The 16691-nt window shown below is 34.0% G+C and overlaps 1 protein-coding gene across 10 annotated transcripts in view; it reads left to right on the plus strand.

Annotated features, from left to right (window-relative positions):
* The window catches only part of cep170ba (centrosomal protein 170Ba), a 66775-nt gene that overhangs the window by 13374 nt on the left and 36710 nt on the right, over positions 1-16691 (plus strand). For all 10 annotated transcript variants that reach the window (XM_073927992.1, XM_073927993.1, XM_073927994.1 and 7 more), the window contains exons 3-7: positions 377-466; positions 1199-1277; positions 3985-4043; positions 5624-5756; positions 14818-14928. Coding sequence is in view for 7 of the 10 variants with exons in the window: in XM_017351731.4 (XP_017207220.2) it covers positions 377-466; positions 1199-1277; positions 3985-4043; positions 5624-5756; positions 14818-14928 (472 nt within the window). In the remaining 3 variants the exon portion in view is untranslated. The remainder of the gene's footprint in view (positions 1-376; positions 467-1198; positions 1278-3984; positions 4044-5623; positions 5757-14817; positions 14929-16691) is intronic.

Raw genomic sequence — 16691 nt, forward strand, 5'->3', positions numbered from 1 at the left:
TTCTAGTGCAGTGGTAAACAAAGCAAATCTCTAATATAGTATATCTATAGTATAGACAATATTACTCATACAGCTAATAAACTGTATTGTAAATAATCCTATAAACATTTGGATATTAGTTGATGATATTACTGAAATTAATATGAAACTAAATAAAGATATATTAACACATTTACACAAGTAAATCAACAGATTCAATGATGGGCTAAAAAGTCTGCAGATTCCATGTGGGCATAGCAATGTGTAAATATCTAGGAGTTTTAACACTAAAGGTTGTGTTCTGGCCTCTTGTAGTGTTTGCATTGGGATTGTGGGCTTGTTTATTTAATGATAAGGTCATGTTGCTGAGCTGCATTGTGTTCTTTGTGTTTCACAGTCGCGCAGTGTGGACAAACAGCACGCTGTGATCAACTATGATGCATCTACAGATGAACATTTGGTCAAAGACTTGGGCAGCCTCAACGGGGTGAGTTTACTGCATTTCTCATAATCATAAAGAGCCAATTAAATTTACTTTGAAGACTTGATTTGTTTAAAAAGTGAAACATCTTAATAATGATAAATGGATTATTATTAAATTATTTGCATAGTAGTTTCTGCATTCATTCTGCTTGCTGTAATACTTTACAAAGCTTTTTGTATGCGCTTTTTTTTTTTTGTTAATGATTTTTGTAATACATTTTTTTCCAAAATACAATTTAAAAAAGTGGCATTCCTGCTGCATAAGAACAGTTGTGTAAATTACTCTCATTATGCTCTGCGTATGTATACTTTATATATGTTTTAATGTTATCAGACAGTGATTGTTATCTGGAGCGTCTTTAAAGGATATAGTTTTAAATGTTAATCTTTTAAAAATGGTAGAATTTGGATTAAATAAAACTTGATTTTTTTAAAATCTTATTTTATGCATAAATTATTGCTATTAATGTATTTGTATTGTTATTAACTTTTTTTTATCGTAGAAACGTGATGTTTATAAAATGTTTGTAAATTGTGTCTGTTTTAAGCCAGAGAAGCTGATATAATAAATTTAAAACTCCTCATATTTCTTATTTTCAACATATGATTAAACATGTGACTTGACTTAAACATTCAGACCTGAGTTTCCCAAGACAACACATTACTGTTTATTTTGTTTCAACAAACTGATTCTTGTGGAGTTTACTGTCTTTTTTATTTGTCTCATGTCATCCAGACCTTCGTAAATGACCTTCGCATCCCCGACCAGACGTACATCATCCTGAAGTTGTCAGATGTGATCCGCTTTGGTTATGATATCCTTCCTCAAAACTCACAGTAGATACCCCAGATGTGTGTGTGTGTGTGTGTGTGTGTGTGTGTGTGTGTGTGTGTGTGTGTGTGTGTGTGTGTGTGTGTGTGTGTGTTTGTGTTTGTGTTTGTGTTTGTGTGTGTGTGTGTGTGTGTGTGTGTGTGTGTGTGTGTGTGTGTGTGTGTGTGTGTGTGTGTGTGGTTTGACTCAGGGCTTCAGTTTCTGCTCAGTGCTGATGGCAAAATCCTGTAAACCTGCTGTTAGCTTGCAGAAACAGCGTCTGATAATGACCAGAAAAGCAGCTTTCTTGTTTATTAGACAGATTTGTCCAGAAGTGTTGTCCAGGACAGTGTTGTGCTCAGCCCCACAGAAACAATGCTTTGACTGACACTGTAAAATGGGTCTTTTCCATGTTAAAAGGAGTTTTAGAAACAAATTTATTTTCACAGCTGAACAACAATTGAATTCAATTCATCTTTATTTATCCAGTGCATTTACAATGTAGATTGTGTCAAAGCAGCTGAACACAGAAGTTCAAGTAAATTGAAACCGTGTCAGTCCAGTTTTCAGAGTTTAGTTCAGTGTAGTTTAATTTTCATTGCTGAAACTCCAAACACTGAAGAGCGAATCTATCAATACGCAGCTCCACAAGTCCCAAACCAAGCAAGCCAGTGGCGATGGTGGCGAGGAACAAAACTTCACCAATTGATGAATGTGAAGGAAAGAACCTTAAGAGATACCAGGCTCAGTTGGGCACGACCATTTCTCCTCTGGCCAAACTTCTTGTGCAAAGCTGTAGTCAAGGCGCTGGAGGCTGGAGAACGCAGGACGTCCATCGTGGAGAAGCTGCAGGTTTGAGTAGGTCACCAGCGGGTGTTCAGGCTGGCCCACAGGATCAATGTGAAGACTCGTTTGTCACTGGGGTTTTTCCACTTCTCCATGATTGCCACAGCATCTGCTCAGGATACGGCCTGGTCCAGGATAATGGAGACCTCTAGAAGTCCTCCTGTGGCTGGCATTATCTCTTCACAGCTCTTGGATCATACCAATGGGCCTGCACAATCTCTAGAGGCCTCGGGATGGGTAAACAAATATGATGATGATCAACTCAGGTGCTGTTTATGTACTTTATTTTGTGTTAAATGTTTATTTGATCAATGTGAATCTGAAAGTTTTTTTTTTTTTTTTATTTCACACACGTGTATTTATTAATTTAGTATTTTCTGTTCTCAAACCACCATTGTCTTGTAGAGTTTGCATACAAGTAGGGTTGTAACAATATACCGGTATGACGGTTTACCACGATTTGAACGTGCACGATTATCATACCATGAACAATTGCATATCAACGGTTTTAACCCTTAAAGAACGAGACAGCCGCCCGCGGCTAAAAATAAGTATTGCTCTTAAATGTTTAATAACTTTTGATCCGCTGATCCGATTCATACAATTCAAAGTTTGGCATAAAGAAGAGAATCAGCTTTCCAGTGCTGTATCACATAACATTCGCGGACTTCCAGAGGCTCCGGAATCAGTGCGGTTACGTCATCAAAATTTGACAACGCTGATATGACAAAGAAACGCTCGTCACTGTGTGTCCGGACAAACCAGACATGATACATTGATGCATTGTCCCTCCTCCATGCCCAGATTGGTTCAAACTCGCTATATCACAACCAATAAGCATAGGTTTCGCTTTTGTTTGTGGACCAACACTGAGCTTTTTGAACAACACGGAATGAGAGATAGGCATACATTTCTGCGCGGCTAAATAAAACGCCAAAAAAAAAAAAGTTTTGCATGAAATAATTCTCATACTAAGTACTTTTGCATGCACAGCAGCACAGAAACATGACAAAACAGTGACGCAGCAAAGACGAACTGCTGCTCTTGCTGTTTTCAAAAGACGCAAATGAAGGTGCAGCTGTTTGTCTGCATTGCAGACAACCATATCCAAATCCATATCCACAGACAACCATATCCATGCTAGCACATAAAACCTAAGGATGTTCCATATTGAATCTAGTTTCGTTATGTAACTATTTATAGGATAGTAAATATTTATATCTTTTTTTTACTGAGGATTTGCACCATGTTTATTTGGACTTTGACACATTATTTCTTATTTTTTTATTTGTTCATTGTACAAGTGGACACATTCTCTCACCTCAGCGGTCAAGATTAAGTCCTGAAAATCTCAACATGCTTACATTTCTTTATCACAACCTTGACTGAAAAAAAAAACAACGCTTTAAATACATGTTTACAGCCATAAACTTGGTATTGCACTTTTGGTCTTCCATTTATCCTGCTTATAAGGAAGGACAGTTTAAGTTTATTTTTGTCTAATCTTAAAAGACCCTGCTTGTTTATTCCTTCTAATTTAATTTATTAAAATGGGAGATTTTTCAGTTTATTTTTATAAAAGACTTCTATAGTTCTATTAAAATGGTTCTTTCAAAAGTTTGTTGAAATAAAACCTTTGTTCTGTCAGAAAACGTGTTCTTAATCTTTTCAGGGTCTTTGCTATGAGAATTACTATTTAATACCGTATACCGTGAAACCGTGAAACCGTGGTATTGTTTTAGACGATTATCATACCGTAAAAAATTCATACCGTTACAACCCTACATACAAGCATAGAACAGAACTCAGAGCTGAAAACACTTCTCATGATGTTGTAGATTGTATTTTTTCTTGACTGTTCACACATTCACACATATATATCCTGGAGAGAAGCCAACACAAAGTGCCTGAGGAGGCTCTCAAGGTACAGTAGACACTCTTTTCTTCATTGTAAAAACGTATAGAAATAAAGATTACTTCAATTGACTAGATCTGAGAGATGGCTCATATTGATCTATAATTGAGTCCCAAATTATCTAAAGAGCATTATCTAAAACCAGGAAAGCCTTTTTTTGCCATATTCATATTTGTTAGTAAGTTAGCTGTTTTTTTTATATGATAAAACTCATACGAGTTTTGATCTTAATGAAAGAGTAGTAAATGTTGATATGAACTAATTTTATTAAGAATGTAACTAAAGTAAAAAAAAAGGCATTTAATAAAATTGCTGAAGCATAAATTTGATAATTTAATCAGTTTTATTTCTATATTTTGTAAAATAATTTAGTTTATTGTAATTGTAGTGTGTATTATTAGCCAGTTTTTTTCCTCGCATTAAATATGCCCATTTTAAACAAACAATTATTTTTGTATATGTTAAATTTTTTGGTTTTTTTAGAACATACATTTTTGCTAAATTAAAATGTAAAAAAAAATTAACCATTTGTTTTTCAATTAGTGAAAATAAATTAGCTTACATTCATTTTCTTTTCGGCTTAGTCCTTTTATTAATCCGGGATCGCCACAGCAAAATGAACCACCAACTTATCCAGCACATATTTTACGAAGCGGATGCCCTTCCAGCTTCAACTCATCTCTGGGAAACATCCATTCACACTTATTCACACACATACACTACAGACAATTTAGCCTACCCAATTCACCTGCACCACATGTGTTTGGACTGTGGGGGAAACCGGAGTACCCGGAGGAAACCCATGCGAGCGCAGGGAGAACATGCAAACTCCACACAGAAACACCAACTGACCCAGCTGAGGCTCGAACTAGCGACCATCTTGCTGTGATGCGGCAGCACTACCTACTGTGCCACTGCGTCACCAACTTTTGTATATATTTATTTATATCAGTTAAAGTTTACTTTTGTTTTGAAGTACAATTACAAGTTGTTTTGTTTTATATTTATCCTAGTCAAATAAATAACTAATACAAATAATAATAATAATAATAAACTAATGTAAACAGATCTCTTATTTTTGGCACATTAAATGCTTTTTAATTTATAAAAATTGAAGCTTTAATTTTAATTTTAATCAGCAGCATTACAGTGGCATTATATACAATCTAAGTTTTAAACAATTGCAAATTGTTAATTTATTGCAGGTTTAATTGTACAGTGAGTTACAGTTAAATGTGTTGAGGGATTGCTTTTTATTTTAAATGTTTTCTGTAACACTTTACAATGAGCTTGGATTAGTTAATGTTAGTTAATGCATTTAATAACAATAAACAATGAACAATACATTTACAGTATTCTTTCATGTTAGTTAACATTAATGAATGAAAATAGTATATTGTTACTTCGTTACCTCACAGTGCATTAACTAATGTTAACAAGCATGCATTCTGATTTTAATAATGCATTAGTAAATGTTGAACTATGATTAATAAATGTTGTACATGCATTGTTCATTCTTAGTGTTTAATGTTTATAAATACATTAATGAAACCTTATAGTAAAGTGTGACTATGTTTTCTGTGTTACAGCATGAAAAATACACCAGTCAGCTTCAGCTGGAGACGCTGGAAAACAAGAAGCAGCTTCAGACAGGTGACAGACGGAGAAACTCAGACTCCACACGGGTCAAATCTGAAAAATCAGAGCGGAAAAACATTACAGGTAACATTTAGATCCTGCCCTATGAAATTAATTGATGTATATAATTTTGTTTGTCTAAATATCTTTCTCCACCTCTGAAATTTCTTCTACAAATATAGGCTTTCATTAGTTGATATATTTACTAACATTAACTATTAATGAGCAATACTTGTACAGCATTTATTAATCAGAGTTTAACATTTACTAATGCATTGTTAACATCTGAATGCATGCTTGATAATGAGTTAATGCACTGTGAGTTAACATGAACTAACAATAAATGACGGTATTTTCATTAACTAAAGTGAACAAATACTGTAATAAATCTGTTGTTTACTCATGTTAGTAAATGCATTACCTAATGCAACCTTATTTGTGAACTGTTACCATTTATTTAGTCACAATTCACACTATTAACAAACCATTAATTAAGACTTTTAGCTCAAACTGCTAATTAGTTAGCGGATTATTAATAGTTATTAAGGTAGTGGTTGATTTTAGGTATTTAATTAGGGATGTAAAATAAGATCATTCTTTATAAGTGCTATTAAACAATTAATATCTTAATAATAGGCAGATAAACCAGTAGTAAATGGTGTGAATTGTGACTTAAAATACAGTTTTACTGACAGATTTGCTGTCCATTCATCCTGATTGGTAAAATCAGGCCCGGTTTGTACAACATTGTTTTATTTAGAAGTAAAATAGTTGTTTAATGTTGACTTTAAAATGCAGTCTGTCTTTAGTAACTTCATACTGGTGAAGTTTGTCCAAAGCGCCATTTCCATTGATCAAATGTTCTGCGGTCTACAGTGATAATGCATTATAACATTTGCATAGTTTCAGAATATCATTCAAAGCTTGTCTGTTTCCTCTAGGAAGTACAAATTTGAATATTGCTGGCTCTTCTGTCACTTTATTAACATTTAAATTGTCCAGATTAGGGCATCATTATTGCTATAAAAATATGTCCATATGGCAGAGAAGAGTGTTAAATTAGATTTATTTTATGCAAGCATTTGTGTGTTGCATGCATGCATGCATGCATGCATTCATACATACATATATACATACATGCATACATACATACATAGATACAAATGTGACCAATCTGACCATACTGTCTTTAGCCCTGCCCACCAGCAGGTGCTGTTCTGCTATCTTTCTATCCATCCATCCATCCTTTTATCTTTCTATCCATTCATCAATTTTTCTATCTATCTTTCTATCCATCTATCCTTCTATCTATCTATCCATCCATCCGTCTATCTATATTTCTATCCATCCATCCATCCTTCTTTCTATCTATCTTTCTATCCATCCATCCATCCTTCTATCTATCTTTCTATCCATCCATCCTTCTTTCTATCTATCTATTTATCCATCCATCCATCATCCATCCCTCTATCTATCTTTCTATCCATCCATCCTTCTATCTATCTTTCTATCCATCCATCCATCCATCCATCCATCCATCCTTCTATCTATCTTTCTATCCATCCATCCTTCTATCTTTCTATCCATCCATCCTTCTATCTATCTTTCTATCCATCCATCCATCCATCCATCCTTCTATCTATCTTTCTATCCATCCATCCTTCTATCTTTCTAACCATCCATCCTTCTATCTTTCTATCCAGCCATCCTTCTTTCTATCCATCCATCCATCATCCATCCCTCTATCTATCTTTCTATCCATCTATCCTTCTATCTATCTATCTTTCTATCCATCCTTCTATCTATCTATATCTATCCATCCATCCATCCATCCTTCTATCTATCTTTCTATCCATCCATCCATCCTTCTTTCTATCTATCTTTCTATCCATCCATCCTTCTATCTATCTATATATCTATCCATTCATCCTTCTATCTATCTTTCTATCCATCCATCCATCCATCCATCCATCCATCGTTCTTTCTATATTTTTATCCATCCATCCTTCTATCTTTCTATCCATCTATCCATCCTTTTATCTTTCTATCCATTCATCAATTTTTCTATCTATCTTTCTATCCATCTATCCTTCTATCTATCCATCCATCCGTCTATCTATATTTCTACCCATCCATCCTTCTTTCTATCTATCTTTCTATCCATCCATCCTTCTTTCTATCTTTCTATCCATCCATTATTGGCTAGGGCTAAAATAATAAACACTTACGGGCGGAGTTGAGATGAGAGAGGAAAATGGCAACAGCCAATCAGATTCAAAATAGGCGCGTTTGACTTCATGCATCACTGAAGAAAGCGGTGCATGCTGGTTAGAAATTTTGTCCGGATTGATGCTGTGCTGACGCCACGTGACTGTTACATGTGGCATCAAAGTACCACGACAGTGCTCCGAGATCAGACGACTGATTCAGCCAGTGCAGCATCTGAAGATCGACTGCTGGAGCTACGATGACGACACCGATATTATACAATTGGCCAAGTTCATCGCCTGACAACAACCACGTGTGTTTCGGGTTTATTATTGAACAACTTCCAATTCACAAATTTCAAAACAAACAATTCACTTTTCATACCATCTCTATTTTGTACACATTATGCCTATTAAAAGACTACAGATATTTTACTGCAGTATCATCTTTGAATAATCTGGTTATAAAGGCTAGATTGTTTGCACAGGTTTATTTTCTGCCTTTTTATACAGACTATTTGCTGCATTCAGCTCCATGAATGATTTAAATGATACATTTTAGTAAATAACCTAAATATTAACTCAAATAAGTCTTACAGACTTGATATAAAATAAATTATCATCATTGATCCTGCCATCCTAAAGGTTTCATACCCAAGTTAAATAACTATTTTATTAAATAATTATAAAATGATTTATATAATTATACAATATATATTTTTATTTCCTGTCTAGGTGTTTATACACAAGTTGTAAAAGTGACATTGATGTACCTGCTCTGGGGAAACTTCCACTTAAAGCTCACTTATTTTAGGAATCTTTTCTTGATCAATCGTTTTGGATTAAAGTGCTTTTCTGAAAATGCTTTCATCATCCAGAATAATCTCAATCATTGTTTAAGACTTAATCAAAACACATTGTTTTGGGTTTTACACTAATATATAATGAAAAGTTTTATATCTATAAATGTAAATAAATGTAAACCCCTTCATATTCAAGTATTAGCCTAAAGAGGGGTGTTTAAACTCCTAACATTTGTGCTTATTGCTTTGAATTTGATACGCCTATTCGTTTTTGTTTATATTACCCTCTCGTTTCCCCTTATTTTTCTCATACATTTTTTATATATTTAATTCATAATTCCCTTATTGTTCTAAAATGAACTATAGTTTGTAGAGACTGTATTCTGTTTTAATTGTACTGTAAATATTTTGTTGTTATAAATAAGTAAGTACACTCTAAAAAATAACTCAAGAGGTCTGTTACCACTACATAGTTTAATACACTATTGTTACTTAAAAATTCTAATATGCTGATTAGATTAAAACTTTTAAGTAGCCAGAATAACTTTATTAAGTTTTCAACACAATTTTAAAATGCGGCTAATTTAAAGGTAAATATATCTGTCAGTTACTTTAAAACAATATTTAACTTGTAGCAACCCAACGAAATTGGGTTGATAACTCATGTTTTACTCACTAATGGAGTTGTTTTGTATTTTTAAGTCCACACACTGATGCTTTTTGTTATTTTTTGTACTGTTATTTTGTTGTTATTTTGTCCGTCCGTCTCTCCGGTATAGGTTATACTTAAAGTATTAAGTTGTCTCATCTTCAGCAAACAGAGCAAATATTGTTAGACCTTTGACTTTTTTATTTTTTGAATTACACCAATCAGAGCATTAGTGTTGCCAGGCAGAACTCATTGCATGGCCAATCAAATAAAAGAGTATCAAAAATTGAGTTTTTACAAGTATTAATCAATATGTAGAGGTCAAAACACTTGAAATGTTGAGATTATGGCTTTCAAATGTGAATAAGTTATCCTAACAAATATTAAGTTATGGTGCCAAAATGCAATACTTTAAGTTATGCTTAGTTAAAACAACTTGAGTGTTTAAGTAAAGACAACATTAGGGTTTACAGTGTATAATATTGTATATAGTATATTTTCCTGCACTGTAAAAATATGTTGTGATTTACGTTTTTTTGTATTGTAATTATTATGATTTATTTATGGTTTTGAATTGCATTATGAGACTTTAATCTTTCTTTCAACAACTTTTGATGTTGAAAAGTTTGAAAGTGAGATTTCTTGACATGTGTAATAGTTTGCAGTGCTATATTGTGTGGGCACTTCAGAAACCATGCATTAAACTGCCAGAACATTTTCTGTTATTTGACAGACTTCTCTAGATAATATTTATTATACGTTACTGTACATTATTATTTCAAACTACTAACATTTGTAATAGTTGCTTTGTTAAACTATAAAGTTGAATTTTCAAAATCAAAAGTGGATAGAGCAGAGATCTACTTCTTGTGAATCACTAAATACAGAAACTGGTCATTAGCAGATATTTTCCTTCAGTGCAGCTTCCGGCACTTAGGGTGTGTTTTAGTTGCTGTTAAACCCTTGCTCTGCTGGTCTGTTTGGACGTGTGTTTTCACAGAAGTCAATCATCATCTGAATAACTGAGGGTCAGTGTTGTGATCAGACTGAGCGTTAGCATACAGTGAACACAGATTCAGAGATGTGTTTGTGTCTGAGGGGTGTATAGAGGGGTGGTGCTGCTGTTAGTGCTGGTCGTGGAGAAATGAGGAATGAATCATTTAATGAGAGACAATTCAGATTTTTTTTTGTAGATAAAGTTCTGATGGACAGGAATATGACTATCCATCCATCCATCCATTCATCCATTCTCTATCTATCTATCTATCCATCCATCCATCCATCCATCTATCCATCCATCCATCGTTCTTTCTATATTTTTATCCATCCATCTTTCTATCCATCCATCCATCCTTCTATCTTTCTATCCATGCATCCATCCTTTTATCTTTCTATCCATCCATCAATTTTTCTATCTATCTTTCTATCCATCTATCCTTCTATCTATCCATCCATCCATCCGTCTATCTATATTTCTATCCATCCATCTTTCTTTCTATCTATCTTTCTATCCATCCATCCATCCTTCTATCTATCTTTTTATCCATCCATCCTTCTATCTTTCTATCCATCCATCCTTCTTTCTATCTATCTATTTATCCATCCATCCATCATCCATCCCTCTATCTATCTTTCTATCCATCCTTCTATCTATCTTTCCATCCATCCATCCTTCTATCTATCTTTCTATCCATCCATCCTTCTTTCTATCTATCTTTCTATCCATCTATCATCCATCCCTCTATCTATCTTTCTATCCATCCTTCTATCTATCTTTCCATCCATCCATCCTTCTATCTATCTTTCTATCCATCCATCCTTCTATCTTTCTATCCATCCATCCTTTCTATCTATCTTTCTATCCATCCATCCATCCATCATCCATCCCTCTATCTATCTTTCTATCCATCCATTCTTCTATCTATCTTTCTATCCATCCATCCATCCTTCTATCTATCTTTCTATCCATCCATCCTTCTATCTTTCTATCCAGCCATCCTTCTTTCTATCTATCTTTCTATCCATCCATCCATCATCCATCCCTCTATCTATCTTTCTATCCATCCATTCTTCTATCTATCTTTCTATCCATCCATCCATCCATCCATCCATCCTTCTATCTATCTTTCTATCCATCCATCCTTCTATCTTTCTATCCAGCCATCCTTTTCTATCTATCTTTCTATCCATCCATCCATCATCCATCCCTCTATCTATCTTTCTATCCATCCATCCTTCTATCTATCTTTCCATCCATCCATCCTTCTTTCTGTCTATCTTTCTATCCATCCATCCTTCTATCTATCTATATATCTATCCATCCATCCATCCATCCTTCTATCTATCTTTCCATCCATCCATCCTTCTTTCTATCTATCTTTCTATCCATCCATCCTTCTATCTATCTTTCTATCCATCCATCCATCCATCCATCCTTCTATCTTTCTATCCATCCATCCATCCTTCTATCTATCTTTCTATCCATCCATCCATCCATCCATCCATCCTTCTATCTTTCTATCCATCCATCCATTTTTCTATCTATCTTTCCATCCATCCATCCTTCTATCTATCTTTCTATCCAGCCATCCTTCTTTCTATCTATCTTTCTATCTATCTTTCTATCCATCCATCCATCCATCCATTCTTCTATCTATCTTTACCTTCATTTATATAATTAAGTTTTATAATTTAAAAAATTAAATGTAGGTTTAATTATTTTATTAATTTATATGGTTTTACTTACAATATTTTTTTTATTACATAAAATTATTCTCCATTTTCTTTTAATATAGATTTTAAAGTTTAACCCAAGGTTCATATATTTTATAGATGCATCATTTAGTTATTTATTTATTTTTTGTAATTTACGAAAACAGTTTACTTATTAAAACACATCACATGACCTTTAACCTATATAAGATACAACCTTTAACATGCAAATCCATTGTTGAATTACTCTAATATAAACCTACATAATCACATTCATAGCAACTTATTTCAGGTCACAGTGAAAGACATTCGCAAAATGCAGAATTATTATTTTATTATTTTTTTTTTTAAACACATTTAGCAGAGTTTTTAAAGAGCCAACATTAAGAGCTCATTTCCATGAAGTCTCATCCTGAGTTTTCAGTGTTCTCCGACCTGTTCCTGCCCAGCTGACTCATGGGATTGAATCATGTTTCATCACTTTTTCCCAGGTTTTGCAGCCAGTATGAAAATGTTTCATTGAGCAGCTGCTGTGCTTTCTCTTTGTTTCTGTATATTGCGATGTGAATACAGTTTTACCAGATGACTATCTATATTTGGAAAGAATTTATTATTTAGATTGATTGGGATGATTCTGTAGGGGAGCCAATCATGCATAAACTATAATAAATAATCTACAAGCATAGATAAATACAACAAAGAATACAATACAATTGAAATAAACAGAATTTTGTTGTTTTCCGAGTCTGACAGTATTCAGGTACAGTAATTGAAAATTAAAGATACAAACAATTTAATAAAATTAATCATTATTAAAGTTAAAAACTGTAAAATGTCTTATGCCTGAAAGTTTATTTAAATTATTATACCGTCACAGGCCTCAAAAACACATGGGTAACACTATAGAATAATGGTCTACTTGTTAATGTATTTACTAACATTACCAAAGTATGAATAATGTTGTACAGCATTCATTAATCCTGTACAGCATTCATTGTTAATATCCAAACTTTTGCTTGTTCACATTAGTTAATGCACAAAACATTTAACTTAAATTACATTGACAAAATTGAATAAATATCAGAATAAATATATTCCTAATTGTTTGTTCTTGTTAGTAAATCATTAACTAATAGACTATTAGTTTAAGTGTTACCAACACATACAAATCATTAATTATAACACAAATTTAAAATCATATCTGTTGATGTGACTATTGCGAATGATCACATTGCGATATCGATGCTGAAACCATATATAGTGTAGCCCTGTTTTCTCTTTAAGCAGCAGGACTGGTTGGTTATCTGTCTCTGCTGGATGAACAGCTGACAGCTTTAGATTTGCTCGGGTGGAGTCGAGTCAAGTCAAGTCTGGGCTGTTCTTCATTGTGCTGTTTGCTAAATTACTGCTGTTTCTCCAAGAGCTTCAGGCCACACACACATAATGAGCATGAATGTTTCTTTCCAACCAGTTCATTTGGCCTTAAATTAAAGTGTTGTGCTTGCTGACATTCACATGAATGGAGTTTAGAAAAAAGAAAGGGGTTTGGTTCATTTTATGAGTAGGTTTCTAAAACTAGAAACTAAATTGTAAAATATTTCATTTTTATATAATTTAGTGATTTTTTTTCCCAATTATTATTATGGTGTGGTGAAACAATATTTTAAACATTAAAAAACTTTTTTTTTATGGTGTTTTTCATTATTTTAGTGATCAACAGTTTTTGTTTAATTTAATTTTTCTGTACCTACTTGTATTATTTTGTTTTATTTATATGTGTATGGTTGTTTTCGGTGTTAATTTATTTTCTAATTTAATTATTTAGATTTATTTTTTCATTTTAATGATTTCATTTTAATATAATTTTTCGTTTGTCTTATATGGCTTCTCTTTTTGTATTAAAATGATTTTCTTATTTTCTCATGATTTGTAAAAATAAACTTGACATAATTTAATATAATTATTTCTATTTTTTTTTGTTCTTGTTAATTATAATACTATTATTGCATAATTGATGCTTTAATGTAATGTCTATTTAATTTGCGCATTTATCATGTATGGCCGTACACACGAAGTGCTTCACAATCATGAGGGGGGGTCTCCCTCTCCACACCATCACCAGTGTGCAGCGTCCACTTGGATGATGCGATGGCACCCACAGGACAACGGCGGCAGTGCTTTACCACACACCAGCTATTGGTGGAGTGAAGCGACATTGATAGAGCCAATTTGGTGGATGGGGATGATTTAGAGGCCATGATCGTAAGGGCTAGTTAGGGGACTTTAGCCAGGACACCAGGGTTACACTCCTACTCTTTACCAGAAGTGCCATGGGATTTTTAATGACCACAGAGAGTCAGGACCTCGGTTTAACGTCTCATTTGAAAGACGGCGCCCACTGACAGTATAGTGTCCCCTTAACTTTTTACTTTGGCATTTGCACTTACACAGACGAAAAGTTGAGCGCCCCCTGCTGGCCTCACTAACAACACTTCCAACAGCAACCTAGTTTTCCCATGTGGTCTCCCATCTAGGTACTGACCAGGCTCAGCCCTGCTTAGCTTCCTAACTCCTCTTGGGCTGCAGGGTGAAATGGCTGTGGTGTTTATATATAAATACATTTTGTTTTGCACACAGTTATACTTTTATAATATTTATTTGTCATTTTGGGCACCATTAATGTTGAAATGTGTTTGCCTTTTTGTTTTAGAAATGAGTTAATTATAATAATTATTTTTTTAATAAATCAGTCTCTTTCCTCTCCCCTGATCCAGATGCACCGATTTCCAGACCCACACCTCTTTATGGTCAGCCGTCCTGGTGGGGTGAAGACGATGAAGATAAAGCTCAGCGCTGTGATCCGAGCTCTCAGGAGCAACATACAGGTAAAGAAACTGAAGAAACGATATAAAAACACAGAAACACATGCACACAAAGCAGCCTGTATTAGAGCAGTGTTGAGCACTGATGCAGAGAGCTTCACCAATAGCTGGCTTTCCATCCACTTGTTTTAGGTGCATTTAGACATATCACTTTAAAAAAATGCTTAACTGAAATACCAAGATGTGCATGAGTTTTAAAAAAGCCAAAACCCTTAGCATTCATCTTCCAAAAGCCACATTGTAGTTTATCTTCATCTTCTGAGGTGCAATTCATTTATGAGAGAAGAAGCGTGTATGGTGGCAAATCCCAATGCACCAAACTCCATTTCTCTGATCAATATCTGTGCACTTTTATCAGGAAGTGATGATTTTGATCTCTTGTGTTTCTCATTGAATAGAAACTCTTATTCACAAATGTTTTATGCACTATTTACATTGCCCAATAAATCTAATCCACATCTTTGGATTGAAACACAGCAATTGACAAACTATCAAAATATTATAATTCTAAACTATTATAAACATGCTAAACAATTCCATACATTCAAACTAATATAAGCATGCTAAACAAATATAAACCTGCTAAACAAATATAATCATGCTAAACACGTATAAACATGCTATACAATTAAATGCATGCTTTACAAGTATAATTATGCTAAACAAATATAGACATGCTGAAGTATTATAAGCATGTTGAACAAATAAACAGTGAACCCGCAAAGTATTGATAGCGTTTCACTTTATCCACATTTGTTTATGTTACAGCCTTTTTCCAAAATGGATTAAAGGTGGAGTAGGTGATCTTTCACTATGCTAACAGCTTAGCATAAATCTCTGAATCACAAGTCCCTCCCCTGCCGTCTAGAGCCACGCCTCCTTAACACAAGCACAGCAGAAGAACCCTCTCTCGTGTGTTAAAAGCGACTAGTGCTTGTCCGGCGGGCGTGCAAGCCAAACTGACATGTTATTTCAGAGTCGATATTAGAGTTGCATGTTAAACAAGATAGGGAGAGACTAGGCGGAATAGCGCTATTTACTTGTGTTTTGTTGTTAAACTAATTAAAATCCCCGATTAAAATCATTAATGCTGTAAAAGGACCTTATGAAAGTTAAAATAGTCTTATCAATCTTTCATCTGAAGATTTTAGTGGCTGAACAACACTTCTGTGAAGATATAACCCATTTGTAACAACAACGTCTAACGTTACATCAGCTTTGCATGTAACAGAACATTACCTGTCTAAGAGAAATCCTTCAGACATGGTGTCATCCTTTCTCCAGCGTGCAAAGGTAACTCCAATATTGATTCAGGTTTTTAAAAAGTTTTGATTCAGCAGGTTTTTACAGATCGCACGCCAGCGCCCTCTCTCGTGAACGCACGGCAGTCGGCGGAGCTGCGTACAAAAAGCTGCGCAGTTGTTCAAATTTGCATTTGCTGACAGACAGATTGGGCTACTTATCAGAATTATGGGAGATGTCGGTCCGACTCTATTTAATTGAACATTTTTTTAGTTTTATGCCTTACCCAAAATATACAAATACATATAAATACATTTAGATCTTTTACTTTAATCATTACTATTAGACTGTGAAGAGACTTTCAACCAGCACAACAACACATGCTTCTGAAGACACTCACCTACTGCACCTTTAAATTGATTTATTTCCTCAACATTCTACACACAATCCCCCATAATGACAATGTGAAAAAGAGTTTCTGTAATTGTTGCAAATGTTTTAAAAATAAAAAAAGTGAATACACA

Source organism: Danio rerio, chromosome 17 (genome assembly GCF_049306965.1).
Source record: "Danio rerio strain Tuebingen ecotype United States chromosome 17, GRCz12tu, whole genome shotgun sequence".
In the NCBI taxonomy this organism is placed as follows: domain Eukaryota; kingdom Metazoa; phylum Chordata; class Actinopteri; order Cypriniformes; family Danionidae; genus Danio; species Danio rerio.